At 46.1% G+C, this 24,254-nt stretch overlaps 1 protein-coding gene across 1 annotated transcript; it reads left to right on the top strand.

Annotated features, from left to right (window-relative positions):
- Positions 1–309: 309 nt before the first annotated feature.
- Positions 310–22,898, top strand: stk17a (serine/threonine kinase 17a). Its single transcript, XM_070928287.1, has 7 exons — positions 310–491; positions 9,303–9,515; positions 20,111–20,258; positions 20,981–21,107; positions 21,213–21,261; positions 21,677–21,856; positions 22,493–22,898. The coding sequence occupies exons 1-7, from the start codon at positions 310–312 to the stop codon at positions 22,896–22,898; spliced, it is 1,305 nt and encodes a 434-aa protein (XP_070784388.1).
- The last annotated feature ends 1,356 nt before the right edge of the window (positions 22,899–24,254 follow it).

Genomic DNA, 24,254 nt, shown 5'->3' with positions numbered 1-24,254 from the left:
AGGAGCGCACGAGCACCGGTCCATCTGAATAACGGAGCGCCAACGTGAGCCTGTCAGCCGCGTTACTGGACACAACACTGAACTATGCGGACGCTTTGAGCTCTTCCGCTGACAAACTGTGATTTCTTTTTTTTGTTTTTTTTTTTGTTTTTTTTTTTGTCTGTCGCACGAATGTTTTTTTGAAGCCGGTCGCTTGGCGCTCAGTCAGCTGCGTGGTTTTAATGTCAGCGCGCCGCTTCTCTCTGTAAAAGTTTGGCACCGTCTGTGGACTCTTTGCTGACCAAGCCGCTCCAATTAACGAACGACGCCATGATCCCCGAGTGTCCGCGCGCCGGGGACCCGAGGAGCCGGACCCGCCTCCAGCGCGGCCCGGCGGCAGAACCGAGCCGGGGCCGCAGCGCCGGCGGCTTGTTGTCCGAAATCAAGACCAGCATCAGCCACGAGCCTTTCACCGAGCACTACGCCATCATCCCCGGCAAAGAACTGGGAAGGTAAGACGAACTGTGGGTAACTTCGCGCGCCTTACCAGGAAAAAACATTAAGTTACGCCATGATTGATTAAAAATAATTAATTACTTAAGAGTAATTGTCATTTTAATTTGTTTTGTCGCGCTGCCGGTTATAAAATGCGTCACCTCGCCCCTTTCGAGGTAAATATCTCCAGCGGTGTAGGCACGTGAGACCCCTGAGCAGCTGAATTGTGTTTTGTTTACTTGGCAGCAGCCAGGGCTGGTCCTGGAACAGTTGAGGCTGTCTGCCCGGCTGCTGGATCCGTGCCCGAGATTAAGTTTGACTGGACCGGAGCAGCACACGGAGACGTTTGGGATTTGTGACTTTTACTACTAATCGTACAAAATCATACCGCGCAAATGAACGTAAACAAAAACCAAGTTCCGGTCACTTTAAAAACCCTTTTATAACCAGCGGAAGTGAGCAATATCAGTATTAATAGGTTTACTGTTTACCACTGATATCAGCTGATCTGGGATTGTTTCGATAGATCTTTTTTTCCCCTTAGGTGTCAGTGTGAGTGACTGAAAGTATCGTCATCAGGTCAAACGTCATATCATCTGGTTTATCTCTGGCACTTGGAGAGTGAAACCCAGTCCACTGTTTGATACCAGGGATCTGGCAACTTGGTTTGTGGTAGCTGGAGGGGTGCCAGTTCACCTCCCCTTGAGCAAGGCTGCCAGGTCTCCAAAACTGGTGTTGGTGGCGCCTTTGACCCCCCTCCCCCCAAGGGAGATTAATAAAAGTAATTCTCAATAAAAGTCCTTGTTCTTGTTCTTCTTCTTCTTCTTCTTCTTAGAGGAAAGGCCCTCCATCCTGTTGGCTGAGCTGATCTGTGATATAGCTCCTGACAAAGTCACAAGGCCAATCCCTCTTTGATTAGGCTTGTACGATGACTAATCACCCACAGAATGACTCGAGTCACATTTTCCCGGCCTGACTCGGTCCTCTGTCAGCATTCGACCGGACCACAACACCATCGTGTGTGTGTGTGTGTGTGTCGACAAGAGTGTGGACTTCTGGCCGAATCAAAGTTATTCCTCTCAGCTTACTTTCTCCTGTTATACAGCTATGTTAGCGACACGTTTGAGTCTTTTAGAGGGCCAAAACAAAGGCTGTGTGTGTGTGTGTGTGTGTGTGTGTGACTTTGCGCCGCATGACCTGACATTGTGACTGAGATTAGCTGCCGCAGAACAACATGAAAGGTTACAGTGATCTGCATCTACTGCTCCGATTGTAGTCGGCAGATAAGCTGACACGAGTTCATGTGCTCCAGGTGCACCAAGGTGTTAAACTGGATCCGGCTCCTAGGTTTTTGGAGTGTTTGGCGGTGTGGTTTTTGCAAATTTCAAGATTTTGCTTTTTTTTTTTTTTTTGCACATCAGTGTTGTTTCTCGTTAGTATTATTTTTTGGTGAATTATACTACAGACTGTGTCTTGGCCACTTGGCCAGTGGGCACCCCTTGTCGCGGAGGCCGTTTTGCTCAGCAACCACATTGTTCTGGTGGTTAATCAGTGTAATAACAGATGAAGGGTGGTGCCGTTCTTTGGACAAGTTTGTGTTTATTCCCTGGCTGACTCTTGGCCAGTTCCCTGCTTGAGCCCTCCGTACTCGGCAGCGGAATTCCATTCATGAGGCGCGTTCAGATTAAAGCCTCGGCCTTTTTAAACGGGGGCTTTGTCTGCCCACACACTGCTCTTTTCTTGGTTGGTTGCGAGTGTGAGTTTTTACCTGAACTACTACAACATCATCAAACATACCACAAGGAGATTTAGGAGCGTAGACGTTACTTATTAATTTTCTGATTTTAGTATTTAATCAGAGAAAATTCAATTTTTTATTTATTTATCAGCTGAACTGGAGTCTGTTCTTTTTCTCTGGGAGGTTCTGTCACATTATTCCAGCCAGTGGTTTGCCTCTGCTGGTGAAAATTCTAAAACTGAAGCAGGAACGTGAAACAAGCGTGCAGAACATTCTGCCTGTAGCACGGTGTTCTAGCGGTGTGTGTGTGTGTTTTTTCTTTATAAAGTGTGAAGTGTGGTGTGTGGGTGTGTGGTGCGCAGCTTCTGGACTGAGATGTGGATAGACGTCGCCCCCCAGCTCATGCCTCTCCGTCCCCTCCTGCTCTGTGTGGACTGAGCCGCAGATGTTCCTGCTTAATTAGGTGGCCCTCTCAGTTTCTCAGCGGGCCTACAAAGGGACATGTTGAACGTCCAGACAAACCTCAGTCCGCACATGACCAGGACTTCACTTCCTCTGATCAGTGAAGACAGGACTGACTGTAAAAAAACAGCTGATATCAAGAGAAAGAAGAAACATGCTAAACTTACTTTGCCCAGGGGCCACTTTTGCACGATGACACGAGGGGGCCAGTTAATATACAAACCTCTTGCCTTTCTGCCAGAAAGCCTTTCTAACACGGGGGTTAACGTTGTGAAACTGTCGCAGTTTGGTTAGGTTTAGCCATCAAAACTACTTGGTTAGGTTTAGGAAAAGGTCATAAAATAATAAAATAATAAGTCCAACGTTGACTTTTGGTTGCACACGGGACACGAGCAGCAGTCTCCTGGGAGAAGTCCTGTCTTTCTGCCAGAAAGGCTTTCTGGCAAGCAAAACTGCTTGTACTGCAGAGCCCTGATGCTTTTGTAAAACCATGAGACTTTAGATTACTTAATAAATAAAGAAAAGTGGAAGACGCCCGTCTTCAACATCCCAGAGTCCAGGGTGACGTCTTCAGATGTCTTTGTTTTGTCTCGCCAAAACCCGATATTCAGTTTCCTGTGATGTAAAACTTCACTTATTACATCGACACAAATATTTGCACATTCTTTTTCTGCAATTGTTTCGGCTCTAGGTATGTCAAATCATGTATTTGTTCAGTTTTCATGTGTTACGCAGTTGAGTGTTGGTGTAAAAAAAAAAGGGGGGGGGGGGTTATAAGAGTGTGTTTGGTTTGGTTTGACCCCCCACTAGCTGGCTACTGTTCACATTTAGAGGTTGAGGAAGAGCTGAAGATGGGGAGTTTAAGGTAATACCCTCCAATACGCCTCTGCAGTGGGAGTCCCAGATGGCCCGCGGCCAAGCTCCTTTAGTGGCTACGACAGTGGTAGAAGCAGTCACTGAAATCCATATGGTTAAGACCCAAAGCTTTTTCCATGATTGGTCTTAGTGACAGAAAGGGCCACTCTCTTATTAGCCCATATGGCGCTGGGCCGAGCTCTTTTAGTGATTGCACATGTACAGTTAGCTGTGGCCAAGCAAGTTACGTCAGGTACGTTTGATGTGATAACTTAATAACTTAATGCCATCATCTCCTTTTCATGACCAAGGTCGTTTTCATCATCATCATCATCATCATCATCATCATCTTCAGTGTGAAATACATCGGGATGTTTATTCCCACAGTCCTGTCAGTCATCAGAGCTTCATCTAAAACATGTTCTCCTTCATCAGCTGCACAAGTCTTTAACTGTGTAGTCTGTGGTGTACTTTAGGGCAGTCCAGGCTGACTGTGAGGGCTAAATGACACAATGACCACAGCGGTGGTGACGTCGAAGTCATGGGACCGTGCTGTAGTTCCTTTATAGCCTAACGTTAGCTTTTTACTTCTGGCGATTCCATTTACGCTTCAAAAATCATAAAAGTGGAGTCCATTAGTGAAGATTATCTTGCAGAACAAAACGCGTGAGTATCATAAACTTTTGTTTTGCCACAGAGCTTACTTTCTGCAATAATCCAAAATCCCATGGAGAAATCCCATTGGCTTTTAGTCGAGGTGAACCAGGGGCTTTGCCCACAAAAATACGTCACCCCCGCGGCACTCTTATTACTTTGTCTCAGAAGTGCATCTCAGCTGCAGCCATCCTGCCCCGTGTGTTTTGTGGCTTTGAGCCAGCCCTGGTGTGCACATGGGTAACCCGTTGACGCCGGTAGCAGCGTTTGGCCCCGAGCCAGTGAAAATCCTTCTCTCATTAAATGCATCCGCGCCTGGCAGCCTGTCACAGAGCCCAGCCATGAGCAGCCTCCAACATCCCACATGGCCAGAACCAAGGATCCACTGATGTGGTTTCAGAAAAGCTGATGCACCGAAACTACTCACAGCTAATATTTAGTTGTGGCCGGAAACACATTTGTAGTGAATTGGACACTTCAGATTTTCCATCTAGAGCTGTAAGTTAGTGGTGAGCAATATGGCCATAAAATAATATCACAATATTTCAGGGCATTTCTGCGATAATAAGAACTAGTTAGTGTGGTGCAACCCGTTTTGAATCTTTGCTACTGTAACTGGGTCATGTGGACCCTGTGAGCTGCTCTCCGTTAGATGTGTTCACAGAGCACTGCAAGGCTCCGCTGCAGCTTGGCTTCAGGCTGTAACCCCCACCCCCCCCACCCCATAGCCGAACGCTACGCCCATTAGACCGTTTCTTTACACTAATTGTAACTGTGCCGTGCAAACACACACACTCGCAACACAAAAGCCATCTCTTTCAGGGTGTGTAGGCTGTGACCCAGGCTGCTGGCTTTGGAAATGTGCTGATGCTGCTTTAGAAAAAGGCTGTGGTGGCCCAGTATGGTTTTCTAAAGAGCAGAGCCCAGACTCCCAAACCAAACAGCATGTATCTGCCTGACCACACCCAGACCCAAAGCACACTCTGGACACACAACCAACAAAAAAAAGGATGCTAAAAGTATAGCTTTAACTGTGCCACCTCCGCCCTAAAAACACAGAAATCCATCGAAGAACGAGACTACCGCTCTACTCTACCACTGCACGATGGATCAGCCTAGCTCCAAGAAACCACAGAACTTCATGTTCTATTAGCTGGCCAGGCGCATCCGTAGACAAAGTGATTTGTAAAAAAAAATCGGCGATCGAGATGTTTTGGCTTCACTTTCAGGGAGCCGTCGTGTCGTCCATCTTTATATATATATAAAGGTAGTTTGTTGACTTTGTAAAATGCAGCTGCTTTACAGTCAAGTGAGGCAGCATCTGCAATTATTATCATAACAGTCCAAAACTCAAAGATACTCAGCTTAAAAACAGAAACAATTCAGAAAGCCGGTAAATATGTATGGTAAGTGTTGTAGAATTCATCAAAAATTAGTTATTTCTGTGGACAGAAACCAGTTGCTCCAATAAACTGGTGTGCAGCAAGTCTGCGCCGTGACGTCCGATTATCAGAAAACGTAAGAATGCTGGAATCCGCAGCTCGCAGCTGCATCGGCCCCATGACTCTCACATGGGGCCGGCTGAGGGTGAAGCAGCCCCGTCTGCTGCTCCGGGCCCAGACCTGCTCGTCATGCACTGTACCCCGACACACAAGTCCTTTTATGGCTGCCACACAGTCTCATTCGTTGTGTTTTTATCTCTTTTGCATTTGCTGGGCAGGCCAGCTCGTTGTAACTATAATTAGCGGTTTTAACGGCCCCTGTAGCACAGAACCATGATAATACTCTCCTTTGTGTCCTGAGTTCTGAGAGCCTTCAAGTTTTTGTCAGTTCATTTTAAAATCCATTCACTCTGAACTGCACTGTGTTCTCTCTATAACAGAAAACAAAGTAACTAAGTACATTTACTTTAACTTTATACTAGTTTTATAATTCTACTCTACTACATTAATTTGGCAGCTGTAGCTACTGGTTACTTTTTTATTCAGTATATGAAATCACCTGACAGTATATAAAATGAGTACAACTGGCCCTACCACAGCCGGCTACAATATTAAAGTGCTGCGTACATGTTAATTCATCAATAATAATAATAATACAGTAGTATAATGTAACAGACCCTATTTCACTGCATAGTGAGTACTTTTACTTTTATATACTTACTTAGACTTTATATACTATATATTTTAGTATTCTTAAATTGTGGTATTGCTACTTCTACGTCTCATGGAACGAGTCTTGCATAGCCATCATCGTTCTGGGGTAGGGGATAAAAAAAACTGCTCTGGCTTGTTTGTATTTCTTTTAACCAATCACAATCGTCTTGGGCCCTGGCATTAAAATGGGTAAATCCCTGCAAAAGAAAATGCCACATAAAATAGTAAAGGACGTATGTCACAATGTAGTTTGATCCTCGGTGTCCTAGAGGTGAAGCCTACCTCTACTTGAGTTCTGGAGGAGCTCACTGGACCCGTTAAAACCACAGACGATCCAAGACTTGCCATTTTCGGAGTGTAGGCTGCTATCTCGGGAGTTGTTTCACGTAACGACGGGGACTTTGAAAACAGCAACGCTACATGGAACAGATACACTTCCATTTGATCAAACTCACTATGAGCTTTCAGGTTTTCAGATCCCCCCTGCCTGCTACGGTGCGCACGGAAATAAGACAAAATGAATCGATTAATAAAAACAATGCTGATTTAATCCTGTATAATCCTCCTGCCGCCTACTTGAAAGCTATTTTTGTCCAGTAAATCTCTACCGCCAGCCTGGTGAAGACAGCTTCGCCTGCCGCTGTCCTCAGCTCCTGAGACAGACAGACAGCTGGTTCTGAGAACGGAGACAGCCGAGCCGGTGGGGCTGGTGTGGACTGAATGGGCCTAGCACTTCAGTAGCGCTCACTCACTGCACATGCCTTGCTTTTTCATGTGGGTTAGGTGGAGAAAAAAAAGCAGCTGAACTGTCTACAGCCATGTTTGCACCAAGCAGTCCAGTTCGGTTTATGGAACACATAACAGTTATTTTCGCGTGTCCATTGGCAAAAGTTGTGGATGGTACCAACAGAACCACTCCATTCCGTCCTGTTTGACGTACCTAGCACACTGACCCGGGACTTAACGGTGGAGCTAGAAACACTGCCGTCCGTTGATTGGTCAACAGAATCGTCAGTTCTTCAAAGGACTCTAAACACTCCACCCAAATAACTTATTTCTGAAAATGTCACTGCGCAACTCCGTGCCTTGGACGATCAACAAATGTGCAGACGTTCCTTTTGTTTACTGTGTCGCGTTAGAAATGATATCACTCTACCCTTGCGTGGTTGACCCCTCCAGTAACAACCCCACCTACATTTAAGGGTACTGTCTGCGGTGGAAACCTAAAACAGATCTAGGGTTCAGGGTACATGTAGGTACGGGTTTCAAGGGCACTATACCCAAAGTGTTTGATTGAAACGCAGCTTATTAAGTGTAAAGGATGAATGCAGTTGAAGTGTTAGTCAAACTGAAACACTTTCTTCACATTTACCTATACCTTTACCATACACCTATGAAGGAGTGAATAAGGATTTTTCTACTGTTGTAGTAGTATGATTTGTCCTTTACCTTGCTGACAGAACCTTGTTGCCGCCCCCTACACCAGAACTCCCCCCCTCCTAAGGAGGCTCTAGTGTTTAGGAGAGAAAAGATACTGAATGTAAAAAGGTCTGAAAATGACCACTAGCTAAATGTCTGCTAATATATGTATGTGGAGGATAACTCAGTTAAGCCTAGAATCAGAGTTGTATCATTTGGGTATTTTGTCCCTGTTCTCTGTTGAGACAGTACGCAGTGGTCAACCAGTCAAATCAAAGTGGAATGATGGCTCGTGTCCCTCAGCACAGCTGCCTGCTGTGACATTAAACTCTCTTGATTGTTAACAAGCCTGACATTTGTTGAGACCTCACACTATTTCTCTTAGGTGTGGCTCATAGAAAAAAAAAAAACATCCATAACTGATAGATCAAGTTCCAGCGTCTTCTCTTTCCTACACCTGCTGTGTCTGCGATTGAATCCCAGCCACATTTTAAAGAAGCAGGGAGAGCGGTTTCGGCGTGGTCGGTGCGAGCGAGTCTTGGCTGTGGATCGGTCGGGTTCAGCCAGGGTGCTGCTGCCGATTTATTGGAAGCATCGACCGGCAACAGTAGCCAGAGGGGAAGGCACGATGTGGGGCTCGTCATCTCCATCACCAGCTGCATTTCAGAGGATTTCCCCTGGGCAGCATGCACGTGTGCACACACACACACACACACAGCGCTACGGTCCTCGCACTGGAACACCTTCTAGCCTGAAATAAAACTGGGTCAGGCCAGACGGTTGTGATGTGCCAACAACATACACAGCCAGGTCCACGAAAATCTCAAGTCTATTTCTGTCCTGCCTAATGTGCCATTTCATTAAGTCTACTTCCCTACTTTCCACTTGCACATCACTCGGCCAGGCCATTTTTTTGGTTTCATAGGTTTCAGTGCTGCTTTGATGATAGCTCTGTCAAAGCTTGTTTCCAATATTAAAGGATAATTCCGGTTTACTCACCGTTGCTCCTTGACTCTGGAGCAGCTTCCTAGAAAGTCTCAGAGAATCCAAATCAGTTGTCATTCTAAACCCCCTTTGTTTTCTTTAGCTTCATCTTGATTTTTATAACTTTTATGTATTGGGTCATACCCTTTGATTCCTCTTCTTCTTAGCCATGCTAGCACCGTCGCTCTAGGGATCGCAATTGGCCAGTCTACTCCTTTGGTCTAGGCTGAAATTGTACAGACATTCATGGTCCCCAAAGGATGAATTCTACAGACTTCGGTGAGCCCCTGGTGTTTCCTCTAGCACCACTTTGACCTTTAGTGAAATATCTCATCAACCAGTGAAAATGTGATGTGGTGGTAAAATTGTGTCATACACGTTTTTGTCAGGATGAATCCGTGCTTCCCTATCTTTTAATTAACACTTACTAATCATCATTTTCGCATCTTATGAACTCACTTGACCAACCAGAGAACAAAAGACAAATCTACGGTAGGAATTGCATGGTCTTCTATTAAAGCCGTTGTGTATACAGCACTGATGGTCTTCTTGCCTTCCAGGGGGAAGTTTGCTGTGGTCAGAAAGTGTGTGGAGAAATGCACAGGTCATGAGTACGCCGCAAAGTTCATGAGGAAGAGGCGGAAAGGCCAAGACTGCCGGACGGAGATCATCCACGAGATCGCAGTGCTCGAGTTGGCCACAGCCAGCCCCCGTGTGGTCAACCTCCACCAGGTCTATGAGATGACTTCTGAGATGGTGCTGGTCCTGGAGTTGTGAGTATCCAACCTAGAAGAAGCCAGAAATGTGGCTGCCAAATATTTTGAAACTTTTTAAATGTTCTTTAAAAGGTGCCATATGTATGAATCGCTTTTTATTGCCAATGTGTGAACAGAGTGTAGACCCTCCCCGACTTTCTTGGTTGCCTATAACAGCCTGTGGACTGATTTCTATGTCAAGGACTTGGGACGGTTTACCAAAGGATGTGACGTTATGCGCAATCCCGAGTGCTCAGCCTCTCTTCAGCGCCATGTTCAGCTCAGTCCCCTACCGTCAACAAAACGACCGGCACCCACCAAAACACAGAGCCCAACACAAAGTTCACGTAACTTGCTTGCTAACGCGGACGAATTGCTGACTAGCTGCAGTATTCTCCGAAACGCCAGCGGAAGATCGTTATAAACCAACATGGCTGCACTCTGCACTAGAGCTTGTTGTCGCTGAGGAAGAACGTGTCTGTTTTGTATCTATTAGATGCGGCGGCGGTCTCTCTCCATGAGTTCAGAATCACGTGGCTGTCCCTGTGGTCTCTCATGGAAGGGGGTCGTAGAGGCGCTTGAAACGACGTACCGGCTCGGCCAGTCTAGTTTCACAGGCATCTATGTTGAAATGTCGCGTCGCCTAGTCCCAAAAATTCAGAAGTGTCGCGCCGCGACAGCTTGCGGAACCTTCGGCATGGCCCAATGACATCATTTTGGGGCGCACGGACCCTCGCGCCTGAGACACTACGGTGACCTACTGTAGACCTTTTTCACAGCAGACATTTTGACTTTGAGCACAATTGTTACTAATAGCAATAACGATAGCTCCATTCCAATGTACTATACCACCAAGCCTTTGCCAAGTGGACCGAAATGGGATGCTGCTGTCGTTAATGTTATTAGTGTTACCTGTGCTTTTCCTGCCGTGACATTCAAAAGGTCTGTCGTGTCATGACTGATGTCTGCCTGTCCTTCCTACTGCCGTAATCACTTCCTCTCAATTCCCGTTTCCTTCATTTTTACCAGTTCCTTGTGTCTTTTTATTTTGCAGCTGAGGTGATGTGCCCAGTTCTACAGCGTCCAGGGGTGTTCTTTAGAATATGGGCCGTCAATGTTTGGTTTGCCCGTGTCTAAACATAGAAGACTCGTCCACAGGACACGTAAACAGTGTGATATTGTCAAGGGGAAAAGTGTAAGAGGGGAACATACAGCTGGAGCTCTTTTAAGTCCTGCAGAGCTTCAGGCCAAACTTTAATGCTCCAGCAAACACTAGCTATTCGAACAATGTGCCTCGCCTGTGTCCTTTTGAACACACACAGACACACACTCACATACAGATTGTGTTGCAGAATATGGGTGGATTGGGTTTCCTGTGTCCCCGGCTTATGGCTGAGAGGTGAAGGGGATGTCAGACAGACTGACAGCCGCGTTGTGTTAAATCCATCGGTAACACTGAATAACGACCAACCGGAGCACAGCTCAGTTTTGACCCAGAATGTGGGATACACACACACACACACACACACACACACACACACACACACACACAGAAGCACACACGTGACACTGTATGGTGTTGACTACAGTAGCCGCACCAGTTGTCAATGATCTCATCTCACTGGTCATGCCTAGGCCTTGCTTGACCTGGTTCCCATAGTGTGTTTGTGTGTGTGTGTGTGTGTGTGTGTGTGTGTGTGCGTGTGTTTTTCTTTATGTGCATATGTAGTTCATGGCACGCCAGGCTGATCAAGAAGGTCTCTCTCACTTCCTCTCTCTGTCTTTCTGTCCTTGTCTCTCTCGATTCGCATGCCGTATTGGATTTTGCCTGCATCCCTCACACACACACACACACACACACACACACACACACACACACCGGTTCAAACAGTGGAGGGCAAACTGCTAGATTAGATGGTATTGACACATTCTGGATCAGCTGTCATTTGTGGTGTATGACCTCTACACATCCAGCCACTGGCAGCGTAGCGCTGGTGGTTGTACCAAATGTCCCACAAGGCTCTTCCACCATAAAGGAGACCAGGAGACCAGGAGTGCCTGATACCCCCTTCAGTTGTTTATTTCATAACAGCAGATCATATTAGAGGCGGCGATTTATGTGTTGAATGGGATGAAGGAATCCCAGTCCTCATCCTCATGAGTCATGACTAGTAAATAGAGCCGCTGGTTCTGGACATATTTTTTCTCACCTTATATTCCCATTTAAATTAGTTTTTAATGATATTCTCCATGTTCCTTAATAGAAAAACCCGGGAGTCTCACTAGTTGGAGCCGAAGCGATTTGATTCGTCGAAAGACGGCACATTAAAGCTACAGCAGGCAATATTATTGAATTATAATTTCGGATGAAATCACTCATTTTGACCATTGCATGTCACTAACGATATCTAAGTGAAGGGCTCCTTTTTAAAAAGGGGCTCCCTTTTATATTTAGTCTAAAAACTGGACCAGGTCGGAATCAAACAACCAATCAGGGGTTAGTTAGCACCTAACTGGCCAATTGGAGTGTGAATCAGAACGGCTGGAAGAGAGGAATCAAGACACAGAGCCCCCCGATTAACTCTGATTGGTTGTTTGATTCAGACCTGGTCCTGTTCAGAAACTGAATTCTGAACTCAAGCTGCAGACTGTAGAAGCAGTTGTCTCCACAGCTTTTTCTGGCACACGTCGCATGAAGGCTGACCTTGAACTGATGATGCACCCGGGAGGAGTTTCACGAAACCAAACTTTTACTAAAAAGCTCAACATCATCGCATTTGTTTTCCCTTCTGTTTTACTGCCACAGTCGGCCTCTCTGATCTCACCGCATGGAGGGGGGGGGCGAGACGTGAGTGGAGCAGAGAAGGCTGCCAGGGTGTTGGCGCGGGTCGTGGTGTTTTTACAGGATTACGCGCTGTCGGCAGCACATGCCATACAATGCAATCTGTCCAGTTAAGGAGATCCCATAAATGCCCCTTTTTTTCCCTCTTTTTTTTTTTTTTTTTAAAGCTCCAGTTGGCCCAATCCTCCCCCACCTCTATCCATAATCCCAATCCCAGCCATTGTTCATAAAAAGGATAATCCCAGAATTAACTGCTGCCCTGGATGAGGATAGTGCTCCTTGTCACGGACACACACACACACACACAGACCAAAGCATACTAACACGGGAAGACGCTACAGTTTGGCTGGTGTTCTAAATCCACTAATAATTCCCCTAAAAGTTCATTAAGCAAAAGGAATATATGTTTGCTTGAGTGGAAATTGCCACATGGATCACGCTAATAAGGCACCTGTAGCCTTATTAGAGTGTAGTCTTTCCTGTATAGAACCCTTAAACACGTGAGCTGCATGTCTCGAGGATCCTGGAATTATTAAGTGTTTTTTTTGCAGTTTCTTTCCGAAGGATGGCCTTTCATTCCAGGATAGCAAGCGCCCAGCGAGATGGCCCCTTCTCAAGAACAAGCAACAGATAATACAAGTATATAAGATCCAACTTAAGGCGTGGGGCGTCCCCGCTACCTGTGAGTGGGTCACACTGATGTGCCATTATAGCGGAACAATGGGATGCACGCCTACCTCTAGTTCTGAGGAGCTGGGCACTACCGCCTCTATGTTCTCTGATCTCTATTTTTATGATCATCAATTTGTCCGACAAAAAAATAATATATTAATTAATATTAATAATAAAGCGCCATGACGACAATCCAATTTCCAGACGCTGTATATATTTAGGACATTTTAAAACAGCCATTTTGAGCCTACAGTGAACAAAAGCGAATGGCTGCCAGTAGAAATAAACAAGCTTTACATTTTAACGGCTTGTGGTTTTTATTTCCTTGTAAACGGATTCTCAGTGGCCATAAAGCTCTGAGCTACACCCCCCCCGCCCTTATTGCAATTAATACAGTATATCTATCATGTATTGGTGATGCAGAAGCACATGACCGTGTAAAGTCACGATCAAGGCCTTTTCTGTGCTTCACAGTATTTGTACTTCACAGTACTTCACAGTTTCTGGAATGTCATTGAATAAAACACTAAGAAAAAAAAAAATAGAATGTTATTGCGGGGGGGGGGGGGGGGTGAAACAGAAAATAGCAATGACTACGGCTGTGGTAAAGCAGCACGTCGAGGACATTGCTTTCTTTTGTATGCCAGAGAAGAGAGCAGAAGGTGGAGACGTTTCAAAGGAAATGAATTGGTGCCAGAAAAATTGAAGGCACTGAAAGCAGTTGAAGTGGCAGTTGGAACAGAGTTGACCGTGGTAGATATAAAACATTTTTTAAAAATCGAGGCGGTGAAAGGAGACGACACGTGATTCAGTATGCTGAATTTATAATGACGTCACCCTAAATTCCATCAAATATGCTCACATAAATGGCACTGCAAACAATCTGCATCATATGGACTTGTTCCTTTTTAATGAACATATAAAACAAACAAACAAACAAATAGCAACAATATCCCCTCTATCAGTACTATCAGTAAACTATTGTATTGAGCAGACCCTAATAAACAACCAAATCTATGATATGATGATAGTGTTTTTTTTTTTCTCTGCAACTTTTATTTGGCCGATATATATTTCTGTTTGTGGGGCAAGTGATGATGACGGAGGATTGAAGGATAGAAGGAGCAGTGGGTGGAAAGGGAGGAGGGGGCAGATTCCACGAATGAGGGTCAACTTGACATAGAAAACTATTCATGCCACGATGGGAGGGAGGGATTGGTGAGGAAAAACAAGCAAATGGGGGCCAGGCTGGAGGGGAGAGAAAAGGAGGACAGAGATGAAGAGTGAGAGAGATGAGAAAGGAGAGAAAAGAGGCGAGAACGGCGTAAACGAGAGGGTGATGGAGAGAGCCGGTCAACAGAAACGATGAGGGGCGTCCAGAGAGAGAGAACCATGGAAAGCTCCATGGCCTCTGGCTGTGCTCCAGCCGGGAGTTCATTATGTCGAGCTGAGAGCCGCACGTGAGCCAGCCAAAGCATGGCCGCTCGCCCTGAGAGAGAGAGAGAGAGGGTCATGCAGGGAAAAAAATAAAATAGGGGCGTTAACGATTCACCGATACGAATCGGAATCTGGGTTTAACATTAAAGACGGGACTACATCGATCCAAATGCACCGCGAACCGGTCGACGGCCCGATTCTAAAGTTACAAATCGGTTGACTGAAGCTTTCATGCTAATTCTGCACAGCGCCTCCGCTCTTGTAAAAAAAATTAAAAAAGGTCAAGGTCAAAACAAAACATGTCCGACACGGTTTACGACGCACCATCACTTTCAAAGTTTGGAAGACGTTTGTATTGCATAAGAAGTCAGGAAAGAACAGCGATGAAGTACCGTGGCGGCACGACATATCGCAACACTCAGCTGGTGAGACGGCATGGTGAAACCCATGCGGGTGTTCCGGTTTAACCCTGTTAACTGGCGACTCTCAGCCGAATGAATGCGTCCGCCGTACCTGTTTGATTTGGTCTTTGGAGTCTTGTTTGAGGAAACGTGTCACGTAGGCGACTAACACTTGAATGTTGCTTGTTGTTACAGAATATGTTGTCTGTTTGAGCCTCTTTGAAAGTAGGCAATGCTGCTTTTATAGAATTGGCTCATTTTAATTCATGTAATGGAAAATGGATGCCTACATTACAAACAGATATTAAGAACTGTATCCGATCGCATCGAATCGCGCTGAATCGTTCTGTATTAAGATGTATCGTGCCTGAATGTATCGCGGCCCACGTATCTAGATACGTATTGGATCGTCTTATAAGGGAGAGACGCCCCCCCCCCCCCCCCTCCCAGAAAAAAGATTGTTAAACTTTCGAAACAATGAAAAATGTGCGTATTCATAGATTCTGATACTGAGGATGATGTAAATGTAATTTACAAACTATTCCCAGTTTTACATAACCACCAAAGCACGATTTAAAAAAAGTGAATATGGTGGTGAATATTCATAGATAAATAATAACAAACTTGGGGAAAGGTATTCCAGTATAGAAGTGCTGGTTAGTGTCTTGGGGCTGCGTGAGCTAAATGGGTTTCAGGGGTCATGTGTGGATTTGGCTCAATAGGGGGTTCACGGCTCATTTTTTTTTTGCCCTGGGTGGGGGGGCTGGGGCCCATAGCAGGTTAATTGGGCCCTAAATGTAATTAATGGTGATGTCAGGTTCCAGGCATTCGGACAAACATTGGGTTCATTACCAAAACTGGCTACAAACTTGACCTCGCTCTGACTTTTATCGTTCCTCCTCTCTGTCACGCACATTCGTCTCTTTGGCTCCGCTGTCCTTTTGTGGAGACCCCCCCCCCCCCCCCCCCCCCACCATCGATATTTTCCTGCCAGCGCTTTCTCTTTCTCCCATAATTGAACAATTCGACTTTGACCGATAAGTTCCGTCTCTCCGTCCCATCCTGTGAGGCATCCTCGTCCCTCGTCTTTCAGCCGAAGGCCATCGTTTTTGCGTTGTGTTTGTGTTTGTGGTGACTGAAGCGGATTATTTAGGTCAGCTGACATTCACGTTTTTTTTTAACGAAACCATCTGAGGTTGAGCGTAACGGGTGGCTGAACAAAGCTGAATTGATCCATTCCCACAGCACTGCGCTGGTGCTGATTTTCATTAATGACATTAGCAACTCGTCAATCAAACCCCCGACTGCCCCACCGCCCCGCGTGAACCCGACCTCTCCCTGGGCTTCAAAGCCACTGTCAGGCTTCCAGGGCAGCGCACAGGCAGCAGGCCAGTCTGCTTTTGTTTGGGATCATATCAATAGAGAAGTTTATTTAGTGTGTGTGTGTGTGTGTGTGTGTGTGTGTTTCTGGAAGTGTGGATGACCCATTTAGTGAGGCTGCGTCGGTCACTGGGGTCTTCATTTATTTGATTCAGTTACTGTTGTTTCTTCCTCTGTATTAAAAACAATATAAAAAAATACCTCCCCATTAACGTCAGTGCATTACAGTTGAACCCTGCCTCCTAGAAATGATGTTCATGAACTACTTCCGAACCAGGGATGAGAATTGAGAACTGGTTCCAAATTGTCCGGGCCCCCTCAGTTCACCCTCTGTCTGAAACGAGCCATTTGAACTCTTGTCTCTTTAAGGCCCCCCTCTCCCTAAAAGCCCACTTTCTTCTGATTGGAAGAATTTCCAAAGGCAAACTGTAAACCTAGCGTTACTGCGCAACGCTGCCATGAACATAAACATCTGGTCTGTGCCTGGAGCAGATATACCATATAAGGACATCCGTACCTGTCTGACATCAGATAGACCCGGCGGTTGAAAAAAACGTTGTTGTTATTGTTGTTGTTGTTATGTTCAGAGCAGTCTGCAGCCTGAGCTTTTACATCTCTCTTTTTACCTTTACCTTATTATTTGTCAACTTTGGCAACATTTAGTATGAATATCCGATATTGTGACATTATATATATGACAGAAAATAAGGAAAAGCATAACAGGTCCTCTTGAAATTCCAGGAATGCCTTGTATCTGACACACTGCTTCCCAACGAGCAGAAATCGTCACTGACGGTAAATATGCCGTTATGATAACATTAGCAGCACGCAGACAGTTGCATGCCTTTTTGCGTATCTGTGTTCAAACTGCGTAGGTGCTGATGCGTGGCCGACGGCGGTGACTGTATAGTTGTGACATCACAACCTTACGGAAGTCCTGACGGCTCGTTTTAAAGGCACAGTGTCAGAATACGGGCTGTGTGCATTTCTCCGTGGACTGAGCGCTTTGATACTTTCCCAGTATTTATGCAGCACCCAGACCTGCTTTATAGCCAAACAAGACACGGACATCTCACTTTCTACAATATGGGACCTTTAAAGACTGGGATGAACTGGTCCTCCAACCACATTATCGTGCATCTCCACTCTGAGCTCTGTAGAGTGTTTGAAGGCTGTATAGGAAGATGAGGTCAGTATTTAGACTCCTGGACTTTGTTAGAGGGCCACATCCAGTTTCACTCATTCATCTGATCCTGCTGAAGGCGTATCCCTGCAGTCTCTCACACCTCAGTGAATGTGAAGTTCATTTTATTTGCAGTCATTAAGTACGGCTCCTGTGCTCGGACCTCCCAGAGGCGCGCAGCTACACAAGGACATATGGAGTTGTTGTTGTTGTTTTCTGTCCGTCAGACTGGATTAGTTTCTGAACGACCCTCTGAGGAATGAACCTCCATTCCAACAATTGAATGCACGTGCGGGACGCAGCCGTGCGCGCAGGTATACGTGTGTGCAACACGTTCCCTCAGCTGACCTAATTATTAATCATAATTCTCCTTTTGTTGTGCTCGCCGGTTTCTGGCACTTCCTCTAAAGTGCACAGCTAAAGCAACAGGGTGTGATTTCTGGGTCTGCACACAAACAAAGCCTATGTACTGAAGGTGTGTGTGTGTGTGTGTAAGGACTGCCTAAATGTGGTGTTTTACTAGGTAAATCAGTAAATCTTCAGTAAATCAGGCTTATTTTCAGGAAATTCTGTTATAATAAAGCAGGTTTAAATGACACTGATGTGGGGCTCACCTGGTAGAGTGCGCACCATATCAAGGCTGAGTCCTTAACGCAGCGCCCTGAGTTCGATTCCAGCCTGCACGTCACCTGTCCTGTCTCTCTCTAGCTATCAGCTGTCATAATAAAGCAGAAGTGACTAGCCCGGTCCTGATCAGGCTAGTATCAAGATTAGCTTCACCTCACGGTGGTGGGACAGCATGGGGTTCACGTTGAATAATGCTAACATCTGACTGAGTGGCAGCAGGCAGGGACCAGTCAGAGGCAGACTTGGTAAAAAACCACCAGGGGGAAAAAAAGGCGTTGAACCGTGATCCGAGTGTTCGTAATCGACCAATTCAACAAACGAACGCAGTCCGATCTTTGGAAGATAGCCTCAGACCTTGACATTCGCAAAGGGGCTTGTTGCGTGCTGGTTGCCAGGGCAACTGAATGCCCACTTCATGCCTGACCCTGTCCTGACGTGAGTCGGGTTTTCTTTCTCCACACAGTTTTGTACGTTTGATTCGCTCCCTTTCGTCGCACCTGACTTGATAGGCCGTCCACAGGGGCACCTACAGTGATGTCACTTCGACTACAAGGATCATTTTTCATTCACAAACACAAGCCAAAGCAACAGTAGCCTGGGAATAAAGTTACAGAGGTCCAGGCCTCGAGCTTCTCAGTGGCTGTGGATGGATCCAATACAGAAGACACATTTACCCACTGAGATTAAAGGATCATTCCAGTTTATTACAATACTGATCTTATTTGTGTAGCTTCAGAAATGGTCAGCCATGATAACCCTGTACTCACTAAAGTATTAGCTGAGATCTGGGAGCTCAGTGACGTTGCTACACCAGAACGCTGAACATGTGTTCCAGAATGAAATGGTATTGAAGAAAGTGACCAGGACGGACTGTGAGTCAGGGGTAGATTTCCCTTTCCCAACGTTTGTGCAGTCATTTATTCTGTTCAGTGCACAAGACTCGTCTCTCAAGAAACACGAGCAGTCGGATGATCGGACAGGTTGTAAACAATATCCAGATGATATAAAACTCTGTTTGGAGGTCAAACTGCCGGTTTAAGGCGGTTGTTGTCCCCAAATCTCTGCAGTTAACGTGGCGAGTCCAGTATTACTGATGTCCAAAAAAACTATTACCCCTCAGTCAAGTTTGACTCGACTGCTGCTCTGAGCAACTTCCTGTACAGCAGGACCCGGACCTGTGAGTGTGCAGAATGGAGGTCCTGTTAGGGGGGGAACTGTTTGACTTTCATTACCATGCGTCAGGTCTAACCTCCACACTGTTTCTTTTTTTTAATTCTCTCTAGCTGGGTTAAAGGCCTGGCTTTCTTCTCACCTTGAAAAATCAACCCCCCCCCCCCCCTTTCCTCCGTCCTCTTGAGATAAAGCCTAATTCACCAGCACCCTGAGGGGACGCCTTGTCTATTCCTGACTGCCCTCTCTCGCTCTCCCTCTTTCTCTTTTCAAGTCTAATTGAGTTTATCCGTCGGAGTGTATCTCAGGTCAGAGGAAATGAAAGGGACTTTAAGGAGGACAGCAGTTTGAGTATTTTGGATCGTTTCCCCCCCTCCCCCCATTTTGCTGTTTTTGTTTTATCGCCACAACGTGTTTGCGTTGGCGGAGAGGAAAGGGATCGGTCAGCAAGTGCGGGATGGCCTCCTTCAAGCTGAAGCTCATAATTAGTTTGCTATATTTGGAGGGCGCTCTGCTATTTGTGCCACCACCTCCCAGCAAGAGGTAACACAAACACACATTCACACGTTGGGGGAGGGGGGGGTGAGATGGTGATTTAATTTCCATGTTGTCTTGCCCCAACATGTGGACAAAAACGGCGTGAACACAGACTGTAGTTTGGGTTTCCTGCGGGTGCTCCGGTTTCCTCCCACCGTCCAAACACAAACTCTTCAATTACAGATAAACGTGTTTGTGTGTGTGTGCCAGACCGGTGACCTCTCTCCCAGTGCATGCTGGGATAGGCTGCGCCCCCCCACCCCGACCGACTGATCTACAACACTTTTACACTGAAAATGTTCAAAGGGGTGTTTGCGTTATAATCTGATGTATGTCCTTCATCCGTGTGTGTGTGTGTGTGCAGTGCGGCCGGAGGCGAGATCTTCAACCAGTGCGTGTCAGATCGGGACGACGAGGCCTTCAGCGAGGAGGACGTGAAGAGGCTCATGAGGCAGATCCTGGAGGGGGTCTCCTTCCTCCACCAGAACAACGTAGTCCACCTCGACCTGAAGGTCAGTGGACACACACACAAACAGGATACTATAGTCCATTCATTTCCACTCTCATTCCTTCATGATGTCAGTTCATATGAAACCCGGGGTACCCTTTTCGTTTAGGAGTCTATCTTGTTGAGTTTTTAGAGTTTGTCCTGCGCACCTGAATGGGCCTTGGGCTGAAGAGATGCTGTCAGGTCAGGTGTAAAAGCGTTGGTGGTGGAGATTGCAGCCTTCGTCTTCATCTTGGACCTCCGTCTGGTCCGGTTCAGTGTCACAAGAGAGGATGTTTCGCTCACAACGCACACATAGATCCAAATAAACCGAGCGTCCTGTCAACACGACGCCTCGTCTGAGGGAATCTGGGCTTTTTTTTTTCGAAGAGGTGTACATCTGGTGACAGCTGGAGCTGCTTTCAGAACAGGTTCGCGTCCCTTCTCGACGGCAACGAGACCTTGAAAGTGCGGGTTCAGTAATAAACTAGTCAAACTAAAGGTTTGTGAATAACTCAGAGGGACGTTGTGATAGCTAACCCATTTATCCATACATCACTTTGCACTGTGTGTGTGTGTGTGTGTTCAGTTCAGTGTGGAGGCTAACACTACTAGCTAGCCAGTCCAACTGACATCGGAAGTTAAAATAAGAGCTGGACGGAGAGAAGATCAGATGGTGCAGGGTAAGACAGGTGTAGACGTTTCCTGGTTTTAACACCACCCATGTGTGCTTTGGTGTCCCATCAGCCTCAGAACATCCTCCTGACCAGCAGCTCCCCTCTGGGCGACATAAAGGTCGTGGACTTCGGCCTGTCCAGGATGGTCTGCAGCCACCGGGAGCTCAGAGAGATCATGGGAACTCCGGAGTACGTCGGTGAGTCGGGCCTGCTCAGCCTCACTTCCGCCGCCATCACAGTAACATTTGCGCAGATTCGTCGTTCTGAATGATGAACTGGTGTGTTTGTGTCCTTGTTTTCAGCTCCAGAGATTCTAAATTATGAGCCCATAAGCACGGCGACGGATATGTGGTAAGACATTGCTCTGTTTGTACTGACGAGTTAAACCCCCCCCCCCACCTGACGATGGCGCTAGATTAAAGGTCCAAGGATCACCTAAATCACATTTTTCTTAAGGGGCCCCTATTTTACCATTGTATATACTAAAGGGGGTTGGGACCTCATTTGCTGCCTTCAGGACCACTCGGGAATCTAAATTAGAAACAGTCAGCACATGATGGATTTTCCGACATTTCTTTAGATCTTCTTGTTTCCACTCTGTCAATAAATCCCAGTGGTCTGTGACTTTTTTTGATCCTTTAACCATTTATGAGATATTTTCGGTACATATCTGCCATTTCAGCCAATTCTCTTGCATTGTTTTACTTTCTCCTATTATATTATTTTGTAACCGTGTGCCCTGTGCCCCCATGTGGTGTGTTTTTAGGAGTATCGGGGTCTTGGCCTACGTGATGCTGACAGGCATCTCTCCATTCCTGGGCGAGGACAAGCAGGAGACGTTTCTCAACATCTCCCAGCTCAACGTGAGCTACACAGAGGAGGAGCTGCAGGGGCTGGACCGGGCCGCCCTGGCCTTCATCCAGATGCTGCTCCGCAAGCAGCCACAGTCAGTCCACAGCTCGCTCTCTCTGGGTTTCTTTTTCTGGCTTTTGGCCTCCGTGGCGCTACTATATCTTACTAACTTAGCAGAGAGTAACGGCCAGCGAACGCAGCATCCTGGCACTCTACACCAAGCCCTGTAGATATACTGTGTATATTCTATGCTTTGCTGACCCCTAGTGGGCATCTGGACGCTCAGGTTGGGAACCACTGGTTTAGATCACTGGTTCCTAACCTTTTTCTTCAGGGACCCCTATTTTACCATTGTATATACACTGACAACCCCCACCCACATAGCCTACATCTTTTCACAATATCTTTGTGTATTTCATTCCGTTCATTGCATAAAAAACTATGATAGCAACAACTGTACAATTAACCTAAACAGTTAACTTGATACCTGCAGGAAGTTTGTGTAAAAGTAGCCATTTATATACAATTGTGAACAGACTATTTCCTGTGGATATTGCAACGTATCAGACGATTTGTCCTCATATTTTTAGGACCACAATTCTATGTCCCTATTATGATTTTCTTTTCATTTCACTGTCATACCCCGTGGAGCTTTGGCGACCCCTCATCGGGTTGGGACCCCCAGGTTGGGAACCATTGGTCTAAGACGTGTTTGTGTGTCTGTGTTCAGGGATCGGGCCACGGCGGAGCAGTGTCTCAAACACCCCTGGCTGCAGTCCTCAGAGCCTCAGGGGACCCAGACGGCGGCGGAGATCCTCCCAGCGGAGGACCAGGAGGCGTCCAGCTCCACCAATAACAGCCCCGAACCTCCGTGCAGCGCAGCCACAGCTGAGGAGGCGGCGGCAGTGGTGGTGGTGGTGGAGGCGGTTGAGGATGGGGGGGAGGAGGAGGAGGGGGAAGGCCCGGTGACGGAGGAGCTGATAGTCATGGCTGCCTACACCCTGGGTCAGTGCCGCCAGTCCTCCACCTCGGAGAAGGAGGCCCTGGCTGCCGAGCAGAAGGCCATCTCCAAGCGCTTCAAGTTTGAGGAGCCTTTCAGTGCCCTGCAGGAGGTCCCCGGAGAGTTCATCTACTGACCCCACCCTCCACATGACAAGTACTCTCTGTGTTGTCACGGTAACAACAAAACATAGACCCTCCTCTTCCCCTCCATATATGCTGTATGCGTTTTAATCAGATGCTGTCACACAGTCAACCTGATTTTATTTAAGCAGTTGGATTTTTAAGTGCATTTACTCACATATTTCTCCCACAATGCATCACTTTGCTGAAACAGCTACTCTAGGTTTACGTCTCTCGTATTTCATTTGGTTTGCCGTTGTATTTTTCCTGGGCCAGACGTAGACAGCGTGACACAGAATTTCCCCCGGAAGCTACGGTAGAGTTTTGGAAAGTTGGAAGAGCGAGGTCTTCTTTCTAGAGCCGCCATTTTAGGCCGACGTTCACCAATCAAACCGGGAGACAATCCATCGCATGAAAAGGCAGATGAGCGACAGAGGCTATCAAATCTGCAAGGACTTCAGGTCCTCTCTCCAAAAAAACCTGACATGTAATCAGTCATTCAGAGCACTTCCCTGAGCAGAATGAACATTTTGTGAATTCACGCGTTTAAAGCCTCAATAAATGAATGAAACTTAACATAAACAATTCCAAACATTGATTGAGCTCGAAACTGTTTTGGGGGTTTTTTTACCTTGAAAACAACAGTTGACAAAACAATTTATTTTATTTATTTTTTTGAGCTTTCGATCACATCACATGAGCTTCCTCAGCAGACGGAGTTGAACTACTATTCCACGACGGCCGTGCAAAACAACGCGAAAGCCCACCGGCGCGGACTAAATGTCTTCAAATAAATGTTTGTGCTATATATCTGAATTTATCTATCTATTATTATTGTTCAGAACATTCGTCTGTGGAAGTCTGAACCCACAGCGGAGTCTTTGGAAGTCTCCGGACTGGAGTTACTCGCCCGTAAAAGGTTTGCGAGTCTGGGACATTTTGCATTTAGCCAGAGAATGTACAGCTATCTGGCTTAATTAAGTTTGTTCATTTACTTGTATAACTAACTTGTGACCTCGCTTTTCTGGGGGTTTTCAGAAAAATATCGTCCCAGTACCTCAGAATATCTGCTACGCGTACTCGGCAACATCTAGCTCAATAGAAAGTTAATTTTAGAGTTAATTTCACATAAGCCGGGCTTAAAATCCCGAAAACTGAATATTGATTACACAATATCCCCAGCTGACTGTACCTCGAGTTTAAAGCCCCTGAAAACTTGGTGTCAAATTTGAAGTGTCCTCCTACAACATAAAATATATATATAAGAAATAAACAGTCTAATTATATATATATATATATATATATATTTAATGTATTTATAGTATTTATGTATATATATAGTATAAACTCTAATCTGCTTTGTGTGGTTT

This window comes from Enoplosus armatus, chromosome 21, assembly GCF_043641665.1.
Source record: "Enoplosus armatus isolate fEnoArm2 chromosome 21, fEnoArm2.hap1, whole genome shotgun sequence".
Lineage (NCBI taxonomy): Eukaryota > Metazoa > Chordata > Actinopteri > Centrarchiformes > Enoplosidae > Enoplosus > Enoplosus armatus.
The sequence above is the reverse complement of the archived record's forward strand: the minus strand, read 5'-3'. Positions and strand labels throughout refer to the sequence as shown.